At 42.7% G+C, this 22,835-nt stretch overlaps 1 protein-coding gene and 1 non-coding gene across 2 annotated transcripts in view; both read left to right on the top strand.

The window, feature by feature from the left end:
• Positions 1-22,835, top strand: part of SNTB1 (syntrophin beta 1) — a 231,470-nt gene that overhangs the window by 133,581 nt on the left and 75,054 nt on the right. Inside the window, exon 3 of the mRNA XM_060127700.1 lies at positions 7,040-7,247. Within this exon, the coding sequence (XP_059983683.1) occupies positions 7,040-7,247 (208 nt within the window). The remainder of the gene's footprint in view (positions 1-7,039; positions 7,248-22,835) is intronic.
• On the top strand, positions 6,118-6,190 carry TRNAR-UCU (transfer RNA arginine (anticodon UCU)). The gene has a single exon. It is a non-coding gene; the product is annotated as a tRNA-Arg (tRNA).

The following is a 22,835-nucleotide window of genomic DNA, read 5'->3' as shown; positions in this document are numbered from 1 at the left end:
CCCTCTGTATATATGATGAGAGAAAAACATCATCTTAACAATGACTCCTGAAGAAATCGTGGGCCTGGCTCTCCTTGGCCAAATTGCATCACACCTACAACCTTTAACCCATCAAGCCCCCACATCACATAGACTGAGAATGGAGGTAAAGCCTGTTACCAGAAAGTGGGGGAGTAGAAACTGGGCAGACAGAACCACAGATGTCCATAGGAAACATAGTTTATAAATGACAGAGCTTGGGCTTTGGGACAATGTTGTTTTAACCAACAGGCCAGTCCGGCTCCTCCCCCTCCCCTCCCCTCCCCCCTCCTCCTCTTCTGTTCACATACAGTGAATACACAGTGGGTACACATGGAACAAAATTCAGAAAATACAGAGTTATACTGTGAAAGTTTCCCTTCTTAAGTGAGTGGGTTTGCTGATTCATTTTGGTTCTAACATTCTGCAAGGATTGATTGTGTTCTCAGTTGCTTGTTGGCATTTGTATTCAGGCGGGCCAATAAGACAATTTTTATAATGTGGCTGTGTTTTTATGTGGCTTGCAAACATAGTTTGGTGCTATCTCTATTGTGAAGATATGGCTTCGATTACAGAACTTGGCTTTGGGGGACTATTGTACCTCTTCTGTTATTAAATGTGTATATGTTTATGTCTCCATATGTAAAGTCTAGCATAGAACTATTTTTTTTGAAATAAAATTTTTTTTAAATTTAAAGAGAAAGTCTCCCTTCTTATCTTGTCCTGTCACTCAATTTCCCTCCTAACTGAACCTACCTGTACACCTCTCCAGGCATAGTCTCCACATTTACAAACATTTATATGGATCATTTTTACATTAATGATATGATACTGCTCTCACTGTCTGCCCTGTGCATTTTTCACTTCCATTGTATCAGACATTTTTTGGTTCTCTGACTCTCATGACTTCACAGTGCCATTTTTACACACCACTTAGTTATGTGGTGTGTAACTAAGCCACCCAACCACAGTGCCATTTTTACACACCACTTAGTTATTTTTCCACCCCTGAGTTTTTCTTTTCTTTCTCCCCCCACCTCGGCCGCCTCCCCTCTTCCTACTTTATTTCCTCATCTTTATCTCTCCTTTAAAAATGGATGAGGTAATTATCAGAGTTGAAAGTGCCTTTTTAAAGAATGAGTTACCTGAAATATTTGACCCTACAAAATGGTTCTTTTGGGGTAGGTTGTCAGCAAAATACTTCAGTAAGATGAAACCATTCCACATCTCTTTTCACCCCCAGAGTCACTGGTTAGCTCAGGCAGTTCAGAAAGCAAAAGGACTTCAACAGGTAGTTGTAGCTCTAGTTATGGCTAAAACTCAACATAAACCTCATAAAGTCCTTTTAGGTGGAACAAATTAGGAAGTTGGGATAAGGGATAATGTAGAATCAGGTTTGCCCCAAATCTTCCAGTATCTCTCAAGAAACTCATGCATCTCTCCCCAAAGTTATTTTTTTTCCATCCCAAGATGTTAGAAAGAGCCCTTGTATAACTTTTTAGTTTCTCCTGGGGCTTGCATTTTTCAAGTCCAAGTACTCTGAAAAAGAGTCTCAGGGCCCACCCTGGAGGACTCTTCCTCGTGGGACCACTACCATCTTCTTGTACGCAAATCGGGAAGACTCTTCATTGTAAACCAGAATACAAACCAGAATTGATCAAGATTAGCTTGGCACTGTGCTATCCCATGCATACGTTATCTCATTTTCGTCTTTTCAATGATCTTGAGAGGCAAGATTGAGCCATCTTACGGATAAGAACATTGAAGCTTAGGGAGGTTAAGGAACTTGGCTCACAGCCAACAAGTTTAAAGTCAGCCTGAACCCCAAAATCGATATGCTTAACAACTACCTCCTGACACATGTGGGTTTGAATTGTTTTCTTTAAAAATGGGCCACTGAAAAAACTACTGCACAGCCAGCCCAGGAATAGGATTTCTTTCTCTCCTTATACTCCAAGACATGCATTGCACCTGGTACATTTACATTTTGGCAAAGTAATATTAAATGACAAATTAAGCCAAAGTGTGTGTGTTTGAGATTTGTGCTAGGTAGTGTGATAAGTAACCACATATATACATAGTCACTCCATGACCTTGACCAGCATCTTGAGTTGTCTCTCGGAAGTTCTGGGGACTTTCGTGCTACCAGCTACTTGTTGTTTGCTTTAGCGTGTAGAGTACATTGGTATTAAAAGGAAAGGTTGGTACTCTTCTTCCTCCTTCCCCTTTGGGTTTAGGGAGAAGTGAATGTGGATCACTGAATTCTTTCATTTATTCATTGCACAAATAATTGACATCATTTCTGTGCCAGACGAGCCAACAATTCTTCAGCCACTATCATTTTTTGGTGATTTCATGCTGCTCCCATATGCTGTCAGTGAAAGGCTCTTTCTCATCGCCCTGTTGACACTGACCCCTCTCTTGAGTCACATTCTGTCCCTTTACAGAATCTATAAAGCTGACAGAGCTGCAGCTTTGTCAGAAAGAATGGGCTTCCTCTTCACTCAGATCTGTAAGCCCTTCCTAGGCTGTTGATTCACAACCCCAAACACTCGCCCTTTACATTCAGGACAGACTCTCCAGAGCCTTACTTCATCCAAGGCCTGTCTGCGGTGGTTTTACGATATGTCCCCAAATCCTCTGATTCTCTTCCCTTTAAGAAGTGGAGCCTAACTCTTCCTCGTGAGTGTGCATTGGACTTAGTGCCTTACTTCCAACACAAAGAATGAATCAGACATATATACACTAATATATATAAAATAGATAACTAATAAGAACCTGCTGTATAAAAATAAATAAAATTCAAATCAAAAAGAATGAATGAATCAGAACTGATGGTATATGACTTTGGAAGCCAGGTGATAAAAGGAGTAGTAGTTTCTTCTTGCTCTCTGGGGGAAACCAGCTACCACGTCATGAAGACACTCAAGCAACTTTTGTGAGATAACAAAAGTGTGGAGTTTTTTTTTTTTGATGTGGACTATTTTTTAAAGTCTTTTATTGTATTTGTTATAGTATTGCTTCTGTTTTATGTTTTGGTTTTTTGGCCCCGAGGCATGTGGGATCTTAGCTCCCAGACCAGGGATGAAACCCACACCCCCTGCATTGGAAGGCAAAGTCTTACCACTGGACTGCCAGGGAAGTCCCAAAAGTTTGGAGTCTTAAGCCACTTAATTCTGGGGGAATTTGTTACTCAGCAGTGGATTACTAATACACTTTCCAAGAGCCCTCTGTTGTGTTGCCCTTCTGGTGACAATCCCCTACGGGCATAGCTCTTTGGGGGGTGGTTTGAGCTTGAGCTCAGAAAGGCCTGCCATGATCCTTAATCTATATAATTTGTGGAACATGTAAAGCATTTACCCAGGCCTCAACCTCTAGAAATTCTTAATAGGTCTGGGACGGGGTCCAAACATCTGTATTTTTTTGTTTTGTTTGTTTTGTTTTTGTTTTTGCGGTACGCGGGCCTCTCACCGCCGTGGCCTCTCCCGTCGCGGAGCACAGGCTCCGGACGCGCAGGCCCAGCAGCCATGGCCCACGGGCCCAGCCGCCCTGCGGCACGCGGGATCCTCCCGGACCGGGGCACGAACCCTTGTCCCCTGCATCGGCAGGCGGACCCCCAACCACTGCGCCACCAGGGAAGCCCCAAACATCTGTACTTAATTAAATGATTAAAAAAGAAAAAAAAACTACTCAGGGATTCCTGAAGAATACTTTTGATGGAGAGCTGCTGCTGCCTTCTTTTTTTGACTATAAAAAGCCACAAGCCTCTCTATTCTGTATCCTCTGTTCCTTCTTTGAGACCGATGGGGCGGGGTGAGGTCAGTTCACTTTCCAGCATGTTCACTTCAGCCACTGGGGACCCTGGCAAACACCAAGCTCAATGCTTTTTTCTTAGGACCCCACAGAGCACCCTTCTCAAACTGAAATTGCGTCAGAGTTACCTGGAGGGGGATCGCTGGGCCTCACTCCCAGAATTCCTAATTCAGTGGGTCCAGGTACGAGTTGAGAATTTATATTTCTAATAAGTTCCCAGCTGATTCTGCTGCTGCTGGCCTGTGGTCACACTTTGAGAACCACCACTAAAAAGGCATAGGACCTGGTATTTAAACTTTGCCTCAAAAACAGTCCAAGATCCCCCCTACAGTGCAGGCAACAACAACAACAAATGAAAACAGGCAAACAAAACCTCACCCATTTTGCCTGAAACAAGTCATCCACGGTGACAGAAATTCTGCTGGTGGTTATTTGAGGGGAAAATAACTGGAAAGGGAGTGTGAGGTGACTTCTGGGATACTTGTAATATTCTGTTTCTTCATCTGAGTGGTGGTTACAGGAATGTGTTCCCTTTGTGAAAATACATTTACCATCTGTGCACTTTTCTATCTCTATGTTACGCTTTAAAAGCTTACTTAAAAATTAATAGTAATGATAAATGCTGTCAAAATCTGGGGAAAATGGGCCTCCTCTTCACTAGCCTGGACCTCTGTGTATAGGCCAGCTTTCCTCTGGTTATGCTGGCAACCCAACAAAGAAATTATTCTTTCTTTCTTTCTTGCTGGCATCATTTTTGTACGCGCGCGCGCGTGTGTGTGTGTGTGTGTGTGTGTGTGTGTGTGTGCGGTACCTGGCTAGTGGCTGCTTCCCAAACTGTCATTAAGAAAAAAAAAATCCAGGTCTTCAAAGGAAAATATTCTAAGAGAAATATTTGCATGTTTTAAATTCCTAGAACAATGGATATTGATAGAATAATTTGAAAAGCAAGTTGAGCTCTCAGTAATGTTTTTGGAGAATCCTAGTTTGTGTTTGGCTACTCAACTTTACTGAGAACTTTGGGAGGGAAGGAAAACTCACCCTAGATTGACCACTCATTTCTTTGAAAAGTGCCTAAGAGGCATGAGAGTATTTTCTTCTGGGTAAGAACACATGTCACCTAAAAAATTCCCTGTTTCATCACATAAAACCTTTGAAGTCTTAGCGAGAAGACTTGTTTTGCAAATTTCTTACCGAAAAAAATCCGCTTATTGTTGCTAAAACTCCCCTAGAGATATTCTCCTTTTTAAATAATTCTTTTTCTCTCATTTAAGTTTATGGGTAGAAAAGGTTTACTCAGTCTAAAATGTTGGTTTCAAATGTAAATGAGGCCAGGTTACACTGGGACTTCTAATTTTCTGGTGATCTGCAAAACTGTTATCTTAAATTTAGGAGCTAAGTAGGACACTGTTGGGCATATTTGTTGGTGATGATGCCTTGAGACAGCTGTAGAAGACAATGGATGCTCCCTTATTGGATGTCATCCAGTCTAAAAGGAGAGGCATTGTAATTCAGTATTTAAATTCATGGTCTTTTGAGCCTCAGCATCATGGGTTGAATCCCAGTATCACCAACTTTGTGGCCTTGAGTCAGTTCTTTCTCTGTCCCTCCAAACTTTAGTTTTTGTTTTTTTTTTTTATCCTGTTAAATGAGGTAAATAATATCAGTCATAGGGATATTACAACAATTATAAAAAATAATATAAAAGGGTTTAAATTTTTGCCTGACACATAGTAAATACTCAGTTAATGTTAGCATAATTATTGAGGGATGAAGGGAAATTGATACATGGATCATTTCATTTAGTTTTGAATTTCCCAATCCTTGTATCTTTCTAATGCAAACATGAGTGAAGAAATGTTATTTATTTGCATGTATACATACATGAATGAATAAATAAAATGTATGCTTTTCTCTCTGCAATAAAAATTATCTGTCTAAAAATTATAGATGTGGAGAACAGGTTAATGGTTGCCAGGAACTTGGGATGGTGGAGGGGAGGGCAGCATCTGTGACTGTGAGGGGTGAGTGGGGGGAGAGTTATGTAAAATAGAAACCTCGGAGTAAACTGGGTAAAGGGTATACTGAAGCTCTCTGTCTTAATTTTGCAATGCCATGTAAATCTGTAAGTATTTCAAAACAAAATTTAAAAACTAAAAGGATTTGTCTAGAATTTCTGCCTTTTACCATAATTACAGTATGTAGATCTCACTCTGAATCTCAGGTGATCCCTTTGGAGTTCTGGCATAAACTTTGGTATTTGACTTTAAATATAACACTTTTGGGAATTCCCTGGTGGTCCAGTGGTTAGGACTCCGTGCTTCTACTGCTGGGAACCCAGGTTCGATCCCTGGTCGGAGAACTAAGATCCTGCAAGCTGCATAATAAATAAATAAACAACACTTTTCGTGCATCTCTCTCCCCACTGTTACCCTTTCCTCGGCCAACTTACTCCTGCACTACGCTTGTCCAAGTATTAAGTGGTAGGGAAATGAGCCACAGACAGGATTCTTAAAGAATGCAGTTTGGTTGTCTTTGATGCTCATTCACAATTAACCCTAGCAGTAGGATTAAGCAAGTGGGTAGATATTTCAGTCTACTTCCCACCAGCAGCAGCTAGGTTGTGAGTATATTGTTAAAATCCTCTGTGGATTGAGAGGTAAGGTAAATTAATATCAGCTTACAGTTTGGAAGTCTTAATACGATACTACTAAAAATCCACTCAGCTGAGTAACAGGAAAACCAGACATCCTTAATTCAGGTGATTGGATGGTTGGATAGCTAGGCCCCCAGTACCTCGACCAATGCCTGCGTACAGTCAATATTTGTAGATGAATGGATGAGTGAGTGAATGAATGAATGAATGAATGATGGGGGCATTAAGGTAAACCATGGGAAACAAGTTAAAAGTAAGAGTAAAGAATTAGTTCAACTTAGCGGGGAGAGGCAATATAGAGGTAGGAGGTGGGGAAAAAGGTTATTACGGAATTATATGAACTCTCATGTGTGTGAAACTTTTGAAAATTGTAAAGCACTATAAAGAATCTTTTATTCAATTGAAAAATAAAATCAAAAATCTTAATTGAAAAGCTAAAAATTAAAATGTATAATAGGAAAAGAAAACAAAGAATTAGTTCACCTTTGAGGCCCAGGACTTAGGAAGCATGATCTGCCAGGGAACCTTCCAACGCTTCTCTCTTTGCTTCTCTAGGCAGCTTGAAATCCACTCTCCAGATGCTAAGCACACGGTGATCCTGAGAAGCAAGGACTCAGCCACTGCCCAGGCCTGGTTCACCGCCATCCATGGCAACGTCAGTGACCTGCTCACCCGAGTGATCACCGAGGTCCGAGAGCAGCTGGGGAAGACGGGCATTGCTGGGAGCCGGGAGATCAGGCATCTCGGCTGGCTTGCAGAAAAGGTAGGGAAAACGTCCCCCCCCCCCCGTCGTAGGCATTTTCCCCAGGCTTTCCCAGCACTTGCTGCAACCACTGAAGTCAGGTACCTCATTCCACAGGCTGATTCTCTCATTGGGATTTCTCGTCTGTCTCCAGCAGATTTTCCGTTGCATTATGCAGGGGCTGTGTCTTCAGCAACCTTGATTCCCCACAGACGGTCCAACATGTGGCAAAATGCAGGTGGTCACTAATTGTCTGTTGCATGGATGAATGAGTGAGAAAGTGACCGGACAGTCTGATTCTCACATGTACACAGGAAGGGCAGGGGAAATAACTCAGACTCACAACACAGCTGTCTCCTTGGGAGGGAAGGAAGTTGAAATTGTTGCTTAAAAGAGCGTTCGTGTGGGGTTTGATGGACCTGCTTGTTAACATCGACGCATTTACAAATAATAACAATGATAATAACAGCAAGGATTTCTTAAGCAGCTACTCCATGCTGACTCTTATATATTATCTTTAAGTTGTATTCTTAAGCCAGCAGGCTCTGAATGTGTCATCATTTATGAGCACCTATTTTGTGCTAGGCACGGTGCTAGGCAGGAGTGGGGAGGGGTGTATAAAGATGAAAAAATGCTTAATGTCTTTCCCCAGGGAGGACAGCTGCTGTGGAAGGGACCTAGGGTCATGGTAACACTGTCACTTTGACTTCTTTTCCCAAGTGGTGTGATACGTTGAAGATAGTAAAACTCACTGGAGCAATCTCCTGGGAGTTAACGCTCCTCTTGATTTCAAAGGATTGAACCTTTGCCATTGCCCTTACATCTGATTGCTGTCCCTTGAACTTGACCTTCAGTGCTCAGGAACACTGGGCTTTGGTGACAGTCTGACCTCCCAGTGACTCACATTCTAATAGGTGGTAAATGGGAATAATGATTGTTGCAATAACAGCTTTCCTGCCAGTGAATCATGTCATCTGAGAAGACCCAGTCCAATGGCAACTGAAAATAATACTTGAACACAGCATTCGGCAGTTTTCCACCATTGTTCTTTGTTCGCGTCAGTTCATGTGTGGGTCTCAGCCACAAAGTTCAACACAAAGTGGGCTGTTTGGTATTGTCCCATCTCTCACAGGTTTCAAAGGACTAAAGGGACAGTGCAGGTTGTGGTGGCACCAAGATCGTAATAAACAAAAACCACAGGTAGTCTCTCATGACACCGTGTGTGGGGATTCCTGATGGAAACAGCACTGCAGATCTGGATGATAGCATTTCAGAAGTCGTTCTCTAACCCTCTCCGCTTTTTACTCTCTCCAAATGTATGTGTTTTTATTAGGAGAAGTCTCATTAGTCAGGGATCTTTCAGTTGCAAGTGACAGAAAGCTCAGCTCAGCTTGAGCATGAAAGGGGACCTACCACTTCTGATAACTACAGTGTCCAAGGGTAAGCTTCAGGCATGGTGGGATCCAGGGACTCAAATAATAATAATAGACCTGCCTCTCCATCTCTTTGTACCCTGTCCACTTTGTTGGTTTATACCCTAGCAAGCCCCCTTTACTTGGCCTAAGAGTTTCAGGCTCGTGGGGGCGGTTTTGTTTTGATTTGTTTTTGTAGCTGTGGCTATTTCAGTGAATAGAAACCTCTTTGCTCTCATTAGTTCCCACAGAAGTCCTAAGATCAGCCTGACCCAAACCATGTGCCCCGTTTGTTGAAAGGAGGTGGTTCTCCCATGGAAAGTTAGGCCGCTGTGCAAGGAAAAGACTGAATGGGTTCTGGGAAAGCGAAAACAATAGACATTTGCTATAGAAGGAAAAGGGGAGGAGTTGATTGGGATGAAAAGTGTCCTCACTTGGTTAGGGTCCGGAATGGACGTGGAAGTGTACTGCATACTTTAGGATCCAGCAGGAGGTGGATGGCAAACTCAAAAGGGATGATTGGAAGGGATTTAACATAGCAATAATTTATAAGGTGTGGCCAAGGCAAGGAAGACCAGTAAGGGATGGAGAAGCACTCCAGAGCTCAACAGTTAGAGGTCACTGCCATCCTTTAACCTGAAATGGCCAGGAACGGGAGCAGTTACCTGAAACCGGCAAGACTTGTAGCTATAGAAAAAGGCATCCATTAAGAGCTATGGTCTTCGGGAGAGAAACACAACCCCTGCCGATCCCTGCCTGCCCATTTCCTGCTGGTGTCTCCCATTGACTGAGGCTGATCGGAAGCCAGAGGCAAGAGAGCCCCACTGATGCTCTGTTAGGGTCAGACTCCCAGGGCTCCGACCAGGGCAGAAAAGGATGGAGCGTGGATCTAGAGGCAAAAGGAGGCTGTCCAACACACATCCCTCTACCTTGCAAGTAACTGAGATGGTCTCAACTCTAGAAGCTACTTTTCTCTCATCTCTTTTAATACCAACTACATTTAAAACCATTACTGTCTGGATAGTTGAAAAATGATATTGTGTCATTAGTAGTGATCTTGACATTTTTTCCAAAGGTTCCATTTTCTCACTTATAAATTGTCTGCTTATGCCTTTTGCTTATCCCAGATTATCAGTAGACACGTTAAGCATTCCTGTGGAGCAGTCATAAAGGTGCATAAAAAGCTTTCTGCTTTTAGAATATTCTTATTCTTTTGATGTAATTTCAGATCATCATTACAGATGTTTCTTTAAATTGTAGTATGCACTTTATCTGTAAGAGCAATCAGTAATGAGTTATCATGGATAATTATCAGAGGCAAGGATGTCTTTTATTGCTTTCATCTTCAGAACTTCTTAAAAGATTACCATAGATCAAGTCCAAGGGAGCAAATGCAAACTGGAATTTTTTTGAATAAATATTTAATACTGAATCCTAGTGTGTAGACATATGAATGGTTTTTAGCAAAATGTTAGAATGAATGGCAAATCCTTAATACTGTGGCTTTCTTATATTATCACAAATATCAGAGAATTCACTTGGTATTTGTAAAGATATAAAGTATGATCCTATATATATTCAGCTGTAATTTACCTTAAATTAATATCCTTTGTCTTTTCCTATACTGTCGATCTTTGATTTTTTTGGATTAATAACAGTAGCTCTAGGACAAGGTCTGTACATATTATATTCAATTTCAAGTTTTTAAAACGCATTTACATGAACTAAAACAATATGAAGCAACATTTTCCCTTCTAAAATCCTATTCAGTGCAAACCCTAAAACTTCCTCTACACTACACAGAAGGAAAACTTTATATTTAACGTTATTCTTCATTGTGAGATGGTCCAGGGACTAGAAGAATGTCTCCTAAGAAATGCTTAGGTCTTGAGTCAATGGGGAGAGTTCAGTACACTCCAAGAGAGGAGAATGAGAATGAGAAAAAAGTGGAGTTTGTAGGGAGAGCAGACCAGAGACTGGTCTAAAGGGAAGTGGGGTCATCCTGAAGGAAGGCGGTAAGCAAATCTGGTACCTTGGATGGCACCCAATTATGGAAGATCTTGAAAGCTGGACAGATGGTTTGAATTTGATTTGGCAGCAATAGGAAATCTTCATGTAGAAAATCAGAGAGAAGGGAACTTAGAAGTGACCTCTATGGACTGAACGTGTCCCCCCAGAATCCGTAAGTTGAAACCCTAATCCCTAATGTAATGGAATTTGGGGGTGGAGGCTTTGAGAGGTAATGAGGTTTAGATGAAGTCATGAGGATGGAGAGCTCCATGATGGGATTGGCGCCCTTATAAGGGATGAAGACACCAGAGCGCTCTCTCTCTACCACGTGAAGATACAGCAAGCAGGTAGACTTCTCTAAGCCAGGAAGAGAGCCCTCACTAGAACCCCAGGCTGACACCCTGATCTTGGGCTTCCAGGCTCCAGAACCATGAGAAATAAATGTTTGTTCTTTAAGCCACCCAGTCTGTGGTAATGTGTTACAGTAGCCTGAACTCTGGGACCTAGAAAATGGAAGGTGTTTTATTTACGGTCACACTTTAAGTCAAGATACAGGAATAATTAGTGAATGGGACAGTGCTGTGATATAATTTTTAATTTTTAAAAGAATCCAGTGCAGCTCATTCATGGCGATCAATTTAATTCTTTCCTTGAATTCTGGCAGCCATGCCCTGAACTCTCTACAGAATCAAGGTCAGCTCTGCAGTCGCCTTTGAGTGGGGCTGTATTCCTTGTCTCCTTGGTGTCCTCGGTCCTGTGAACCGACACCACAGTGACAGGTCCTGGACTGCTTTCCCCTGTGAGTGCCCTTACCTGTAGATGGGCCAGGTGCACCAATATAAAGTCTTTCCTGTGATCATATTAGTCTCAAGCCTTTTAACTCTTTGCAAAGCCCCAGTTGCCCCAAAAGGCCCATAAATGCTCATCCCTACCCTGAACAATAAAATGCATTATGCTCCAAACAAGTTTTTTCAATCATCTTTCTTCAGTTAATCTTCTTACAGTCATTATTGAGGTGTTTTCAATGGTCCAATTTCAGACAAGAGAAAAAGAAAGAAAGAATATAGGGCTTCCCTGGTGGCACAGCGGTTGAGAGTCCGCCTGCCGATGCAGGGGACACGGGTTGGTGCCCCGGTTCGGGAGGATCCCACGTGCCGCAGAGCGGCTGGGCCCGCGAGCCATGGCCGCTGAGCCTGCGTGTCCAGAGTCTGTGCTCTGCAACGGGAGAGGCCACAACAGTGAGAGGCCCGCGTACCGCCAAAAAAAAAAAAAAGAGAATAAAATAAGGAATAATAAAGAAAAAATAAATAGAAAAAAATAAAGTTGTGACTCTCTCACTACTTAAGAAAACAATAATAAACAGGGATGTGGCAGAATTGTTAAATTCTGTTTTGTGCTCAGTTTGTAGGTTACTGTCTTTGCTTTACCTTGTTATCTCAGTTTGCAAACATTTCTTGTCAGATTAAAAACACAACACAATTAAAAAAAAAATACCCCGTTGGTAGCTCTGAGATGCAAGTTCAATTCTCAGCTTTCCTCATTTCCACTAGTTTCCTTCAAATGGGCAGTTTTATAGAGCTGTGCCTCCCCAGGGTGTTGTTGGAAGAGATGAAGCTGGTAATTAGTATTTATTATGTGCCTAGTCTGTCTCAGGCAATGTGCTTGAAATAATCCCTATCCTAGGAGCAAACTTGGAGAAGTTAAGAAACTTTTCTAAGATCACTCCTCTAGAAAGTGGCAGAGCCAGAGTTTGAACCCCTCTTTCTAACTCCACAGCTCAGAACTCTCCACTAAGCTGAGCTAATAAGGGACCCAGGGAACAAGTGTCCATATGAGTGAGACCCCCCCAGAACCCCGTGTCAGAGCACCACTACATACCAAAAGCACAGTTTCAGAACTAAGAGACGTATCAAAATAACTCAAATCCTTCGTTTGCCTTTATGAAAATAAAGGGTGTCTTTGTCAGTTCGGGCTATCACAAAGTACCAGAGACTGGGTGGTTTATAAACAACAGATATTTATTTCTCACAGTTCTGGAGGCTGGAAGTCCAAGATCAGGGTACCAGCATGGTTGAGTTCTAGTGAAGACCCTCTTCATGATTTATAGACAGTCCTCTTCTGTATCCTCAAGTGGCAGAGAGAGAGAAAGGGCTAGCTGTCTTCTTATAAGGACACTAATCCTATCTTGGGGGCTCCACCCTCGTGACTTAATCACTTCACAAAGGCCCCACCTCCTGATACCATCACATTAGGGCTTCAACATATAAATTTGAGGAGGACAGAAACATTCATTCCACAGCAGAGGGAATTTACATACCACGACAGAGCAACACTTACTAAAATCTTTTCTCTCCTGTCCTACAAAGACTGAAATTATCTTTGGTAGGATAGGTTAGAGGAACACTAGAATACACACACACACACACAAATATAATTTGTGTACACACACACACACACACATACACACACATTGTCTATTAAATGCAGTAAAAAGGATTTGCACTGGTCCTTTCAGCAAAATATTGACTTACTGTATGGCTCAGAGGCTAATACACCATGGTAACTGAAATCTGAACCATGCTGTTGAGAGACTGGGATTATTTAATTAAACCATGATAATTGGAATTCATAGATGTTGGAAACATGCAAAGCAAGGCCGATGCTGTGTGTGTTGTTCATCTCTGTTTGGTCTTTAGTTCTTCTAGATCGTTGTTAAACATTTCTTGGATTTTCTCAATCGCGCCTCCATTCTGTTTCCGAGATTCTGGATCATCTCTACTATCGTTACTCTAATTCTTTTTCAGGTAGATTGCCTATTTCCTCTTCAGTTATTTGGTCTCATCTGTTTTTACCTTTCTCCTTCATCTGTGACATATTTTTTTGCCTTCTCATTTTTGTTTTTATGAGTGGGATTGTGTTCCTGTCTTACTGGCTGTTTGGCCTGAGGCTTCCAACACTGGGGTTTGTGGGCTGTTGGGTAGAGCTGGGTCTTGGTGCTGAGATGAGGGACTCCATGAGACCTCACTCTGATGAATATTCTCTGGAGTCTGAGGTTCTCTGTTAGTCCAGTGGTTCAGACTCGGAGCTCCCACCACAGGAGCTTTGGCCAGACCCCAGGCTCGTGACCCAAGATCCCGCAAGCTGCCTGAGGCCGCATAAACAAACAAACAAAAATAACAAAGTAAAAGACAGAATTAGACTAGGAAACTAACAGATATGTTAGGAAGAATATAAAAATAAAAATATAGATGAATCAACAACTGGAACGTACATCAGTACCACAACATTAAAAAAGAGGAGGGAAAAGAAAAAAAGGGGTGGGATGGGGAGGCCTTGGCTGTGGAGGGCGGGGCCTAAGCAGTGGCGAGGTTTGGGCAGTGGGAGGGGCCAATGCTCAGGACCCACAGGGCTAGAAAGGCCCTGGGGCCTGTGGGGGGTGGGGCTTAGGCTGAAGGAACAGAAGGGGCCCAGCCGTGCCCCCCACCCTGGTCTCAGAGGATAGGGGACCTCACCTGGGGACCCAGCAGGCTTCCTGGGCTCGAGTGGGCGGGGCAAACACCCTCCTCTCCTCTCCTGCTCCTCTGGTCTAGGGTCTGGGAGGGCCCCTCCCACCTGCCTCTTCTGATCTCCCCGGCCTCCCTCCTATGCCCCCAGGACCAGTACAGCCGGTGGGGAAGGGGGAACCTTGGAGGGCAGGGGAGCGGCCTGGGAGCTCAGCAGGCTCCCCAGCCCAAGTGGGCCAGGTGATCGCCCTCCGCTCCTCTCCCTCTCCTCCCAGAGAGTCCCTCCCGCCTGCCTCTCCTGATCTCCCCATCTCAGGGGCGCCGAGCCTGTCTGGCCTCCACTTCTTCCCCCTCAGTCCCCCTACATCCTACCAGTTCACCTTGGGGTTCCTTCCGTCTCCTTGGGTGTCAGAGTTCTCCACCAGCGGCAGGCAGGCGCCCTAGTTGTAGGGAGACGCTAACTCTGCATCTTCCCACGCTGCCATCTTCTCTGTTTTGTTTCAGGACTATCTTTTTTTTAAAAAAAGTTTGAGTGCTGTAGCATATTGCTTTTTATGAAATATAGCCTAGGGCTTTGTGTATTGTACCAAAATAGATTTAGAAGTGAACACTCCACCGTCTCTCTCATAGAAGTGTGTTCTTCCTTGATGTCCCAACTCCAGGAAGCACACCAGTTATAATAAACAATTGTCTTGGACTTCCCTGGTGGTGCAGTGGTTAAGAATCCACCTGCCAATGCAGGGGACACGGGTTCGAGCCCTAGCCTGGGAAGATCCCCCATGCCGCGGAGCAACTAAGCCCGTGCACCACAACTACTGAGCCCATGCGCCTAGAGCCCGTGAGCCACAAGAAGAGAAGCCACCGCAATGAGAAGCCTGAGCACAGCAACGAAGAGCAGCCCCTTCTCACCGCAGTTAGCGAAAGCCCATGCACAGCAACAAAGACCCGAACAGACCAAAATAAATAAATAAACAATTGTTTTGTTTGGGCCGCTTTAACAAAACACTATAGACTGGGTAGCTTATAAACAACAGAAATTTATTTCTCACAGCTCTGGAGGCTGGAAGTCCAAGATCAAGGTGCCGGCATAGTCAGGTGAGGGCTGTCTTCTGGACTGCAGACTTCTTGTTGTGTCTTCAGATGGGGGAAAGGGCAAGGGGTCAGGGACCTCTCTGGAATGTCTTTTGTAAGGCATGGATTCCATTCATGTAGATTCCATGTCCTTACAACCTAATCACTTCCCTCAAAGCCCAACCCCATAATACCATCACCTTGTCTGTTAGTTTTCAGCATATGAATTTCAGGGAAACATTCAGACCATATGTAGAATTAAATATTTGCTTCGTGCTTCATAGTGATTTCATCTTCATTTCCTTTGACATTCTTGAGAACTCACTGATTCTACTCCATCTAACTACCAGAGCAGAGCTGAGTTCTGTTCTCTCAGTGAGTGAGCATGAGGCTGTGTGCCCAGTTTAGAGGTGGGGACATCCTTGCTCTGCAGGAACACATTCCCTTTCAGGAAGAACACAGGCACAATCGGAGATGTTGTGCACGCCTCGTGGTTGTCATGGTGAAAAGCGCTTATTGGGATTCTGCCCAAAAAAGGTGTGATCGTTGAAAATAAAAGCTACTCTTTGAACCGTGCTGACAAGAAAGCCGATTCTCGGTGTTGGAATGATTAGTTTGACCTTTCGTTTTTAAGTGGTTTTATGAAAATATGAGCACTGCATGCACCGTAATTTTAAACATGGAGTGTTGGGGTTTTTTTCTTCTTCAAACCAGACCTACAAAAATCAAGCTAATTTTAAATATCCATGTAGGGTCAGGTAATCATCTCTAACATACCAACTGCTGGGAGTCTTTACCTCCTTGTTCTACTCTTAAAGAAAGGGAAACTGTTTAGTAATAGCAAGACAGTCCTACCCAAAAATGTCCTATTAAATAATTACTTTGAAACATGACGGATTTGGAGACCTGACGAAGCCTTTCTTTTCTGATACAGTTTTTCTGGTCCTGCTGGGGTTTGCTGTCCTCCAGGAAAAGGTGATAGGAGGTGTGTGAGCAGTATTTGTGTGCCAAATGAAGCATTACGGGGATGACCTGAGAGGCCCCGGTCTGGAAGAACAGGTTTTAAAGAGCTATTTATTACTATATCCACTTAAGGAGGAAGTTGGTAGGAAGGAAAGAAGGAAACAGGAAGGAAGGAAGGAGGGAGGGAGGGAGGGAGTGAAGGAAGGAAGGAAGGAAGGAAGGAGGGAATGGGAGAGAAACACATGCTTTAATAATTTTACCTCCGTTAGATTGAAACCAGCTTATGTTATTCAGAGGATAAAAGTAACATTTGGATTTAAAGAGACATGCTTAAAACTTTCACTTGGATCCCTGATGCATGGCATTTGATTCCTGGAACTATGATAATAGCACTTGACAGTTCAGCACTGTCTTATTTAGGTGATAATCCTAGTAAATTCTTCATGTGAGTGGAAGGGCAAATGAATAACCATGAAGTCTCGTGGGTCCTGCAAAGGGATTTTTTTCCTCCCCTCAATTTTTAATGAGGCCCCATATTTGTCGTCCTCCCCAATGGCTCCTGGGAGCACGATGTGTTCGGTGTGGGCTGTGGAGGCCACGCCAGGCTGCTGGCCTCTGCATTTGAGGAGTCCTCAGCTGAGACTCTGACCCAAGTTCCAACACATTGTTGGCTCCATCATATTGATTCCTGGCTCTGATACTAATGTGCAACTAATGAGTTGCATGGCGTACATATTAACCCAGGCTCTGGCAGTGCTAATGCCAGACGAGCCAAGAGATGGAGTTGGGAGGAGGGCAGCGAGACACCCAGTGCACTGACATCTTAACAGACGTGAGCAATTAGCAAAGCTGTGTTGCAGAATCACCATTTCTTAGCTTATAGGAAGTAATAAGCCATCAAGAGGTGGAAAAACATGTCTTATATCTCCTCTTAAATAAAAAATCCTTCTGCATCAGAGGGGTGCTCTGTGAACTGTGAAGTAGGGAGGAAAGTTGAAATGTTTAAAGTCAGGTAATAGCTTCTATTACCAAAGGGAAGCTGACTGACTTCCAGCCTTGCTGTTGAGTAACAGTAGATTTAAGACCTTCAGGCATGGCCACGTGGCACTGACCGCAGGGACATTGGTGACATTTCAAGGCAGTGCTGTGTTGTCTGGTTTTTTTGGTTTGTTTTTTCAGGAGATGGCAGGTTGGAGGTACAAAAGGGCATGCCACTCAGGCCTTAGAAGACAGTTGTGCACAAAAATTTCTACCAGCACATCCTGGGAGACATAATATGTCAAAGAAGGAATCGTGCCTAGTTTTGTATGGTACCCAGAGCGCCTAGCACTGTTGCTGGCTTATAGTTCAGGGCAAATGGATTGAACTGGTTAAGGAGTTGAGAAAATTGATTACAAACTCAGCCATGCTACAGAAGACAGTTATTTGACTTTGGACAAGGCACCTCTCTTAAATTTGTTCCAACTGCCTTATTTTACAGATGAGGAAACTGAGGCAAAGAAAGGTAAATGGTTTTCCACTTTACTGCACTGCTTCCATTAAGCATTAAGTTTATATAAGAAAGTACCTGCTATGATGGCATGGGTAAACAGTGGACACCAAGCCCAAAAGACCCGGTTTTGACCCTCACTCTGCTCACACAAGCTCCTTTGTCTTGGGCAAACCACTGATAGTTTCTCTTAACTCTTACATGCAACCCTGAAAAAGGCAATAATGATGCATGTGAAAGCTCTTTGTAAACTGTAGAGCTCCATACAAATGCAAGCTATTATTAATTTATTTTCCAAGACACTGCTTTCCAAACTGTTAATACAGTTTAAAAGAGGTAATGTAAGAGAAAAAGAAGTAATGGGATCCATGACCAAATAACTTTGAAAAAAGGCTATATTTTGCCTTTAATATTTTGCCTATATTAAAAGCTCTGAGAGGTCCTGATATAAAGAAACCCATTTGACTCTGTTTGACGTAGAGGTCCCTGAATCTGTCTCACCATTGTAATTCTTCATCTTTACCCTTGTAGAAACAGATACAAAAATGTCACATGTTGTAGAGAACAGACTTGTGGTTGCGAAGGTGGGGGTGGGGAGAGGGATGGACTGGGAATTTGGGGTTGGTAGATGCAAATTATTACATTTAGAATGGATAAACAACAAGGTCCTAATGTATAGCACAGGGAACTATATACAATATCCTGTGATAAACCATAATGGAAAAGAATATAAAAAAAATGTATATATGTATATAACTGAGTCACTTTGCTGTACAGCAGAGATAGGCACAACATTGTAAATCAACTATACTTCAATTTCAAAAAGTGTCACGTGCTTATCTTGTATAAATGTCTATAAATGTTATATCCACTTATTGACCATCACTGAGTGTCTGGTGCGCAAACAACAGTATTGTATTGTTTCTCGAGAATTTTGTAAGCAACTTCATCAGAATTGCCTAGATGCTGATGGTTAAAAATTCAGATTCTTGGGCCCTACCCCAAACCTACTGAATCAGAATCACCCCAGGAGGCGGAGCCTGGAAATCTGCATTCTCAGCGAGCTCCCCAGAGATTCTGATGCACATTGGAGTTTAATAACCACCGCTGTCTACCATCGTGAAAAAGAGCATGGACTATGCAGTTAGCCCACCTGGTGCGATGACCCTCCAGCTGTGTGGCCTGGACAAACCCACTTTGATGTTTCTAAGCCCCAGTTTTCTTATCTGTGAAAGGGGTATAATAACTACTTGGTAAAGGTTTTGTGAAGATGAACTGATGTAAAGAATGCGAAGTGCTTATCACATCTGCCCTAGTCCGTTCGGGCTGCTCTAACCAGAGGCCACAGACGGGCTGGCCTATGAACAGCAGAAATGTATTTCTCACAGTTCTGGAGGCTGGAAGTCCAAAATAAGGGTGCAAGTTTGAGGCCCTCTTCCAGGTCCAAACTTCTCCTTGTATTTTCACATGACAGAAGTGGAGAGGGATGTCTGTGGGGTTGCTCTCATAGGAGGGAAAATCCCGTTCAGGAGGCCTCTGCCCTTACCGTGGAATCACCTGCCAGAGTCTCGACCTCCTCATTCCATCACCTTGGGGATTAGTATTTCAACATATGATTTTTTAGGAGGACACAAACATTCACACCATAGCAACCTGTGATATAATGAGATCTCATTAATAGTAAAAGTTGCTATTATTATTAGGACCACTATACAGGGTGGAGATATAAACATGATCGCTTTCCTCAAGTGTGCTCTGTCCAGGGCTGGAGTTAAATTTTAGCAGTTGACTATGGACACCACGATACGTGCTGCGGGGATATGAATGAAGTCAAATGAAAACAGGGATTCACTGTTTGGAGGGACACCTGGAAGGCTCTACAAAGACAATATTTGAGCTAGCTTTGAAGTAGATGTCTTCTAGGTGACAGCCAAACAAGCCCACTAATAAACAGAAAAAAACAAACAAAAAACCAATCGTAATAGGACTTCCAGCAAACTCACAGGACATTCACCACATGTCTGACACTGCCTTCTTGGTAGTTATGTGAGTTGGCTTCCTATCACCTCATGTCTAAAGGTAACTGTTCTTTCTCTGATTTAATTTTCTGCGGAGACTGCCATAGGAAGCACTAAAAAAAAAAAACCCTGTAGATATTCAAAAATAATTTAAAATAATGATTCCAGTTTCTTTATTGACTGCCCCTGCTGCTTGTAGTTGCTATTTAATAACTTTTGATTTTGCTGCTTCTCTCCCATCCCCACTCTTTGGTCACTGGCTAGCAAGTGTCTAAGAGTGACCATGAAGCAAGGTCTAATTACTTCCAAGCTTAGTGGTGGATAAAACTAATAACAGCCAGTATTAATTTCTTAAGTGCTCTGTTTAGCATTATCAAGAAAATTCAGCAAAGTTAGGTTAATTGCCTGCGGGAGGGTCAGCCCTGCTCAAGGGCATACGTGGGCTACAAATGCAAAACACAGTCCCTGTCCTCAGGTAGTTTATAAGCTGATCAAAAAAGGAAACAACAAAGTGAGAAGTTTCAAAATCAAACCGTGATCCACAGAGAAAATGTGCAAGGCAAAAACCAATCCTGTTGGATTAAATAACAGTATAAGTCTTCCTGTGATTAGATACAGCTGAGATCAGGTGGGCTAGGAACATTGGTCCAGCCTCATGGAGAGCCCCTAAGGAAAGATTTGGGTGGAAAATATGAATTTAGTAAGTCTCATCTCCAGTACCCTTAGGGATTACATATTTTCACAAGAGGCATCACGTCTGTGCTATGATTCCAGAGTGTATCAAGCCAATTTGTCAAGTATTTCCTACAAAGCCTGGAAAACAGCAGGCAGAACTGTGGCCCAGCGCTGCTGGAATATCTGTGTGCAGAGACATGTTGAATATTAGATAAAGTGACACACGTTTCTCTTCTCTCCCTTCCAAGCAGAAAAAGAGGAAGAATGAGAGAGAGGGTGACATGATTCGTTTTCACTCGCTTTTGAGATGTTTTTAAACTTATTTTTCTCTTTGAAAATTAACGGGTGCTTGTTGTAAAAACTATTGTCCATTCTTCTTTTAATCTGATTATGGATTTTGCAAGGGTGACTCTGCAGTGCAGGCAGCTCTCCCCAGAGACACTCCCTTGATGATGGGGAGGCAGGTTGGGTTGGAACTTCACATCTTAGCAAGAGTCTCCTCTGATGACTCAGGGCATCCTGCTCCCATCTGATGCCTGCTGGCTGGACTGTTGCTGGTAGGTGGTCATTGGATCACCCATAGAAGTCACTGGTGGGAGAAATGCTCCAGCATGGAGCTGTACACATGGTCTACCCCATTATTTCCCGAGGGTTAAGGAACACTGGGTCATGAACTACACGAGAGGGAAGCAGGCAATTCTACACCGAGTTCTTCCTATGTTAGGATCTTCGCTTTTTCTGTTTCTTTTTTTTTTTATTGCCTGCTAGTGGATTTATTGTTTTTATTTTGTTCTTTTATTTTCCCTCTCTACTTATTTTGGAAATTATATAGCCTTTATCTGTTGTTTTAGTAGTTTCCCTTTAATTTTCAATATGTGTATATGACTTCACAAAATCTAAACAAAATTAATATCTCTAACTCATTCCCCCAAATGTAAGGATCTTAGGAAGCTTTTGCTCCACTCCTGTCTTACATGTTATTTTGTTCAATGTCTTATTTGCCATCTTGTTTTACATTCCCCAGATTAGTGGTCACTTTTTAAATCCAACAACAGACACTTGCTTAGATTTGCATACAAGTTGACTGCTCTCTTTGCTCATCATTGCTTTCTACACCCCACTTCTTCCTTTGGAATTCAGTTTCCTTCTTGATGAAGTACTTCTTTAGTGCTTTTCACTTTTGTTTTTGTTTTTTTCAGCAGGAGTTCTTTTCTTATTTTCAGCATCTTATTCCATGTTTATGGTTTCTAATATTTTTAACAGACTTCTATGTTAGTGTCTGTCCTTTTACTGTATATAGTTAGTTGTGTTAGTTTGCTAGGGCTGCCGTAACAAAGTACCACGGACTAAGTGGCTTAAACAACAGAAAATTTATTTTCTCACACTTCTAGAGGCTACAAGTTTGAGATCAAGGTGTTGACAGTGTTAGTTTCTTTCTCTTGAAGACTCTCTCCTTGGCTTGTAGACAGCTGTCTTCTTCCTGTGTCTTCATGGGCCGTCTTCTCTGTGTCTTCACTTGGTCTTCCCTCTGTTTGTGTCTGTCTCCTAATCTCCTCTTTTTAAAAGAATAACAGTCATGTTGGATTAAGCGCCCCCCTTATGATCTCATTTAACTTAATTACTTCTCCAAAGACTGCATCTCCAAATACAGTCACATTCTTAGGTACTAGGGGTTAGGACTTCGACTATGAATTTGGGGACTAGAGGAGACACAATTAAGCTTATAGCATAAGTTCTTAGTGTTCTACTAACCCTATATGATGTGTCTGTTAACCCATTCTCATGGAAGATTTTTATCATGTGTTGTGAAATTTTGGACTGTAAACTTATCTCCATCAGGGGCTTAATTACTGGAATACTTAGTGCCTGGGTCAAAGTTGTGTCCCTACAGAACAGCTTTATCTTGAAGGATCTGCCAGGTGCAGCCAGAGTTTCAGTGGCTCAGGTCAACATTTTTGATAATTGCTCAGCTTGGGGTTTCATGGACTATGTGGGCAGTGTAACTGCTGACCCCAGACCGTCATGGGCCATAGCCTGTGGTTATAAATGATCAGAGGAGGCCTTTTATCCTATTCAAATCACAGAAAATTTTTTTCTGTCTATTCTTTCACTAACTGTGAAGCCCTTCAAGGGTTCAGATTTATTCATGGACAGCAATTACAACTTCCCACCTTGCAGGCATGGCCTGCCATGGCGTTGGGCAGCAACCCGCTATTCCCAAGGAGTGCTGAAACCTGGTTTTGGTTATGGAAACCAATAACCTCTCCTTCAGGCTACCCCAGCCTCTCTACGCCAGCTTGGCCATAGCATCAACCCATTGCTTTGCAGTTCCCTCTTTTTTTCTTGCACCTGAGATTTTGAGGTATTCATTTAAAAGGATATGTGTTAGATTTTATCCAGCATTTTTAAGTGTTTCAAGATAGCTAGTCTCCCACTGCCAGAATGAAAATGTAAATGATGGGTTCTAG

Source organism: Lagenorhynchus albirostris, chromosome 17, assembly GCF_949774975.1.
Source record: "Lagenorhynchus albirostris chromosome 17, mLagAlb1.1, whole genome shotgun sequence".
In the NCBI taxonomy this organism is placed as follows: Eukaryota; Metazoa; Chordata; class Mammalia; order Artiodactyla; family Delphinidae; genus Lagenorhynchus; species Lagenorhynchus albirostris.
This window is presented reverse-complemented; position numbering and strand designations above follow the sequence as displayed.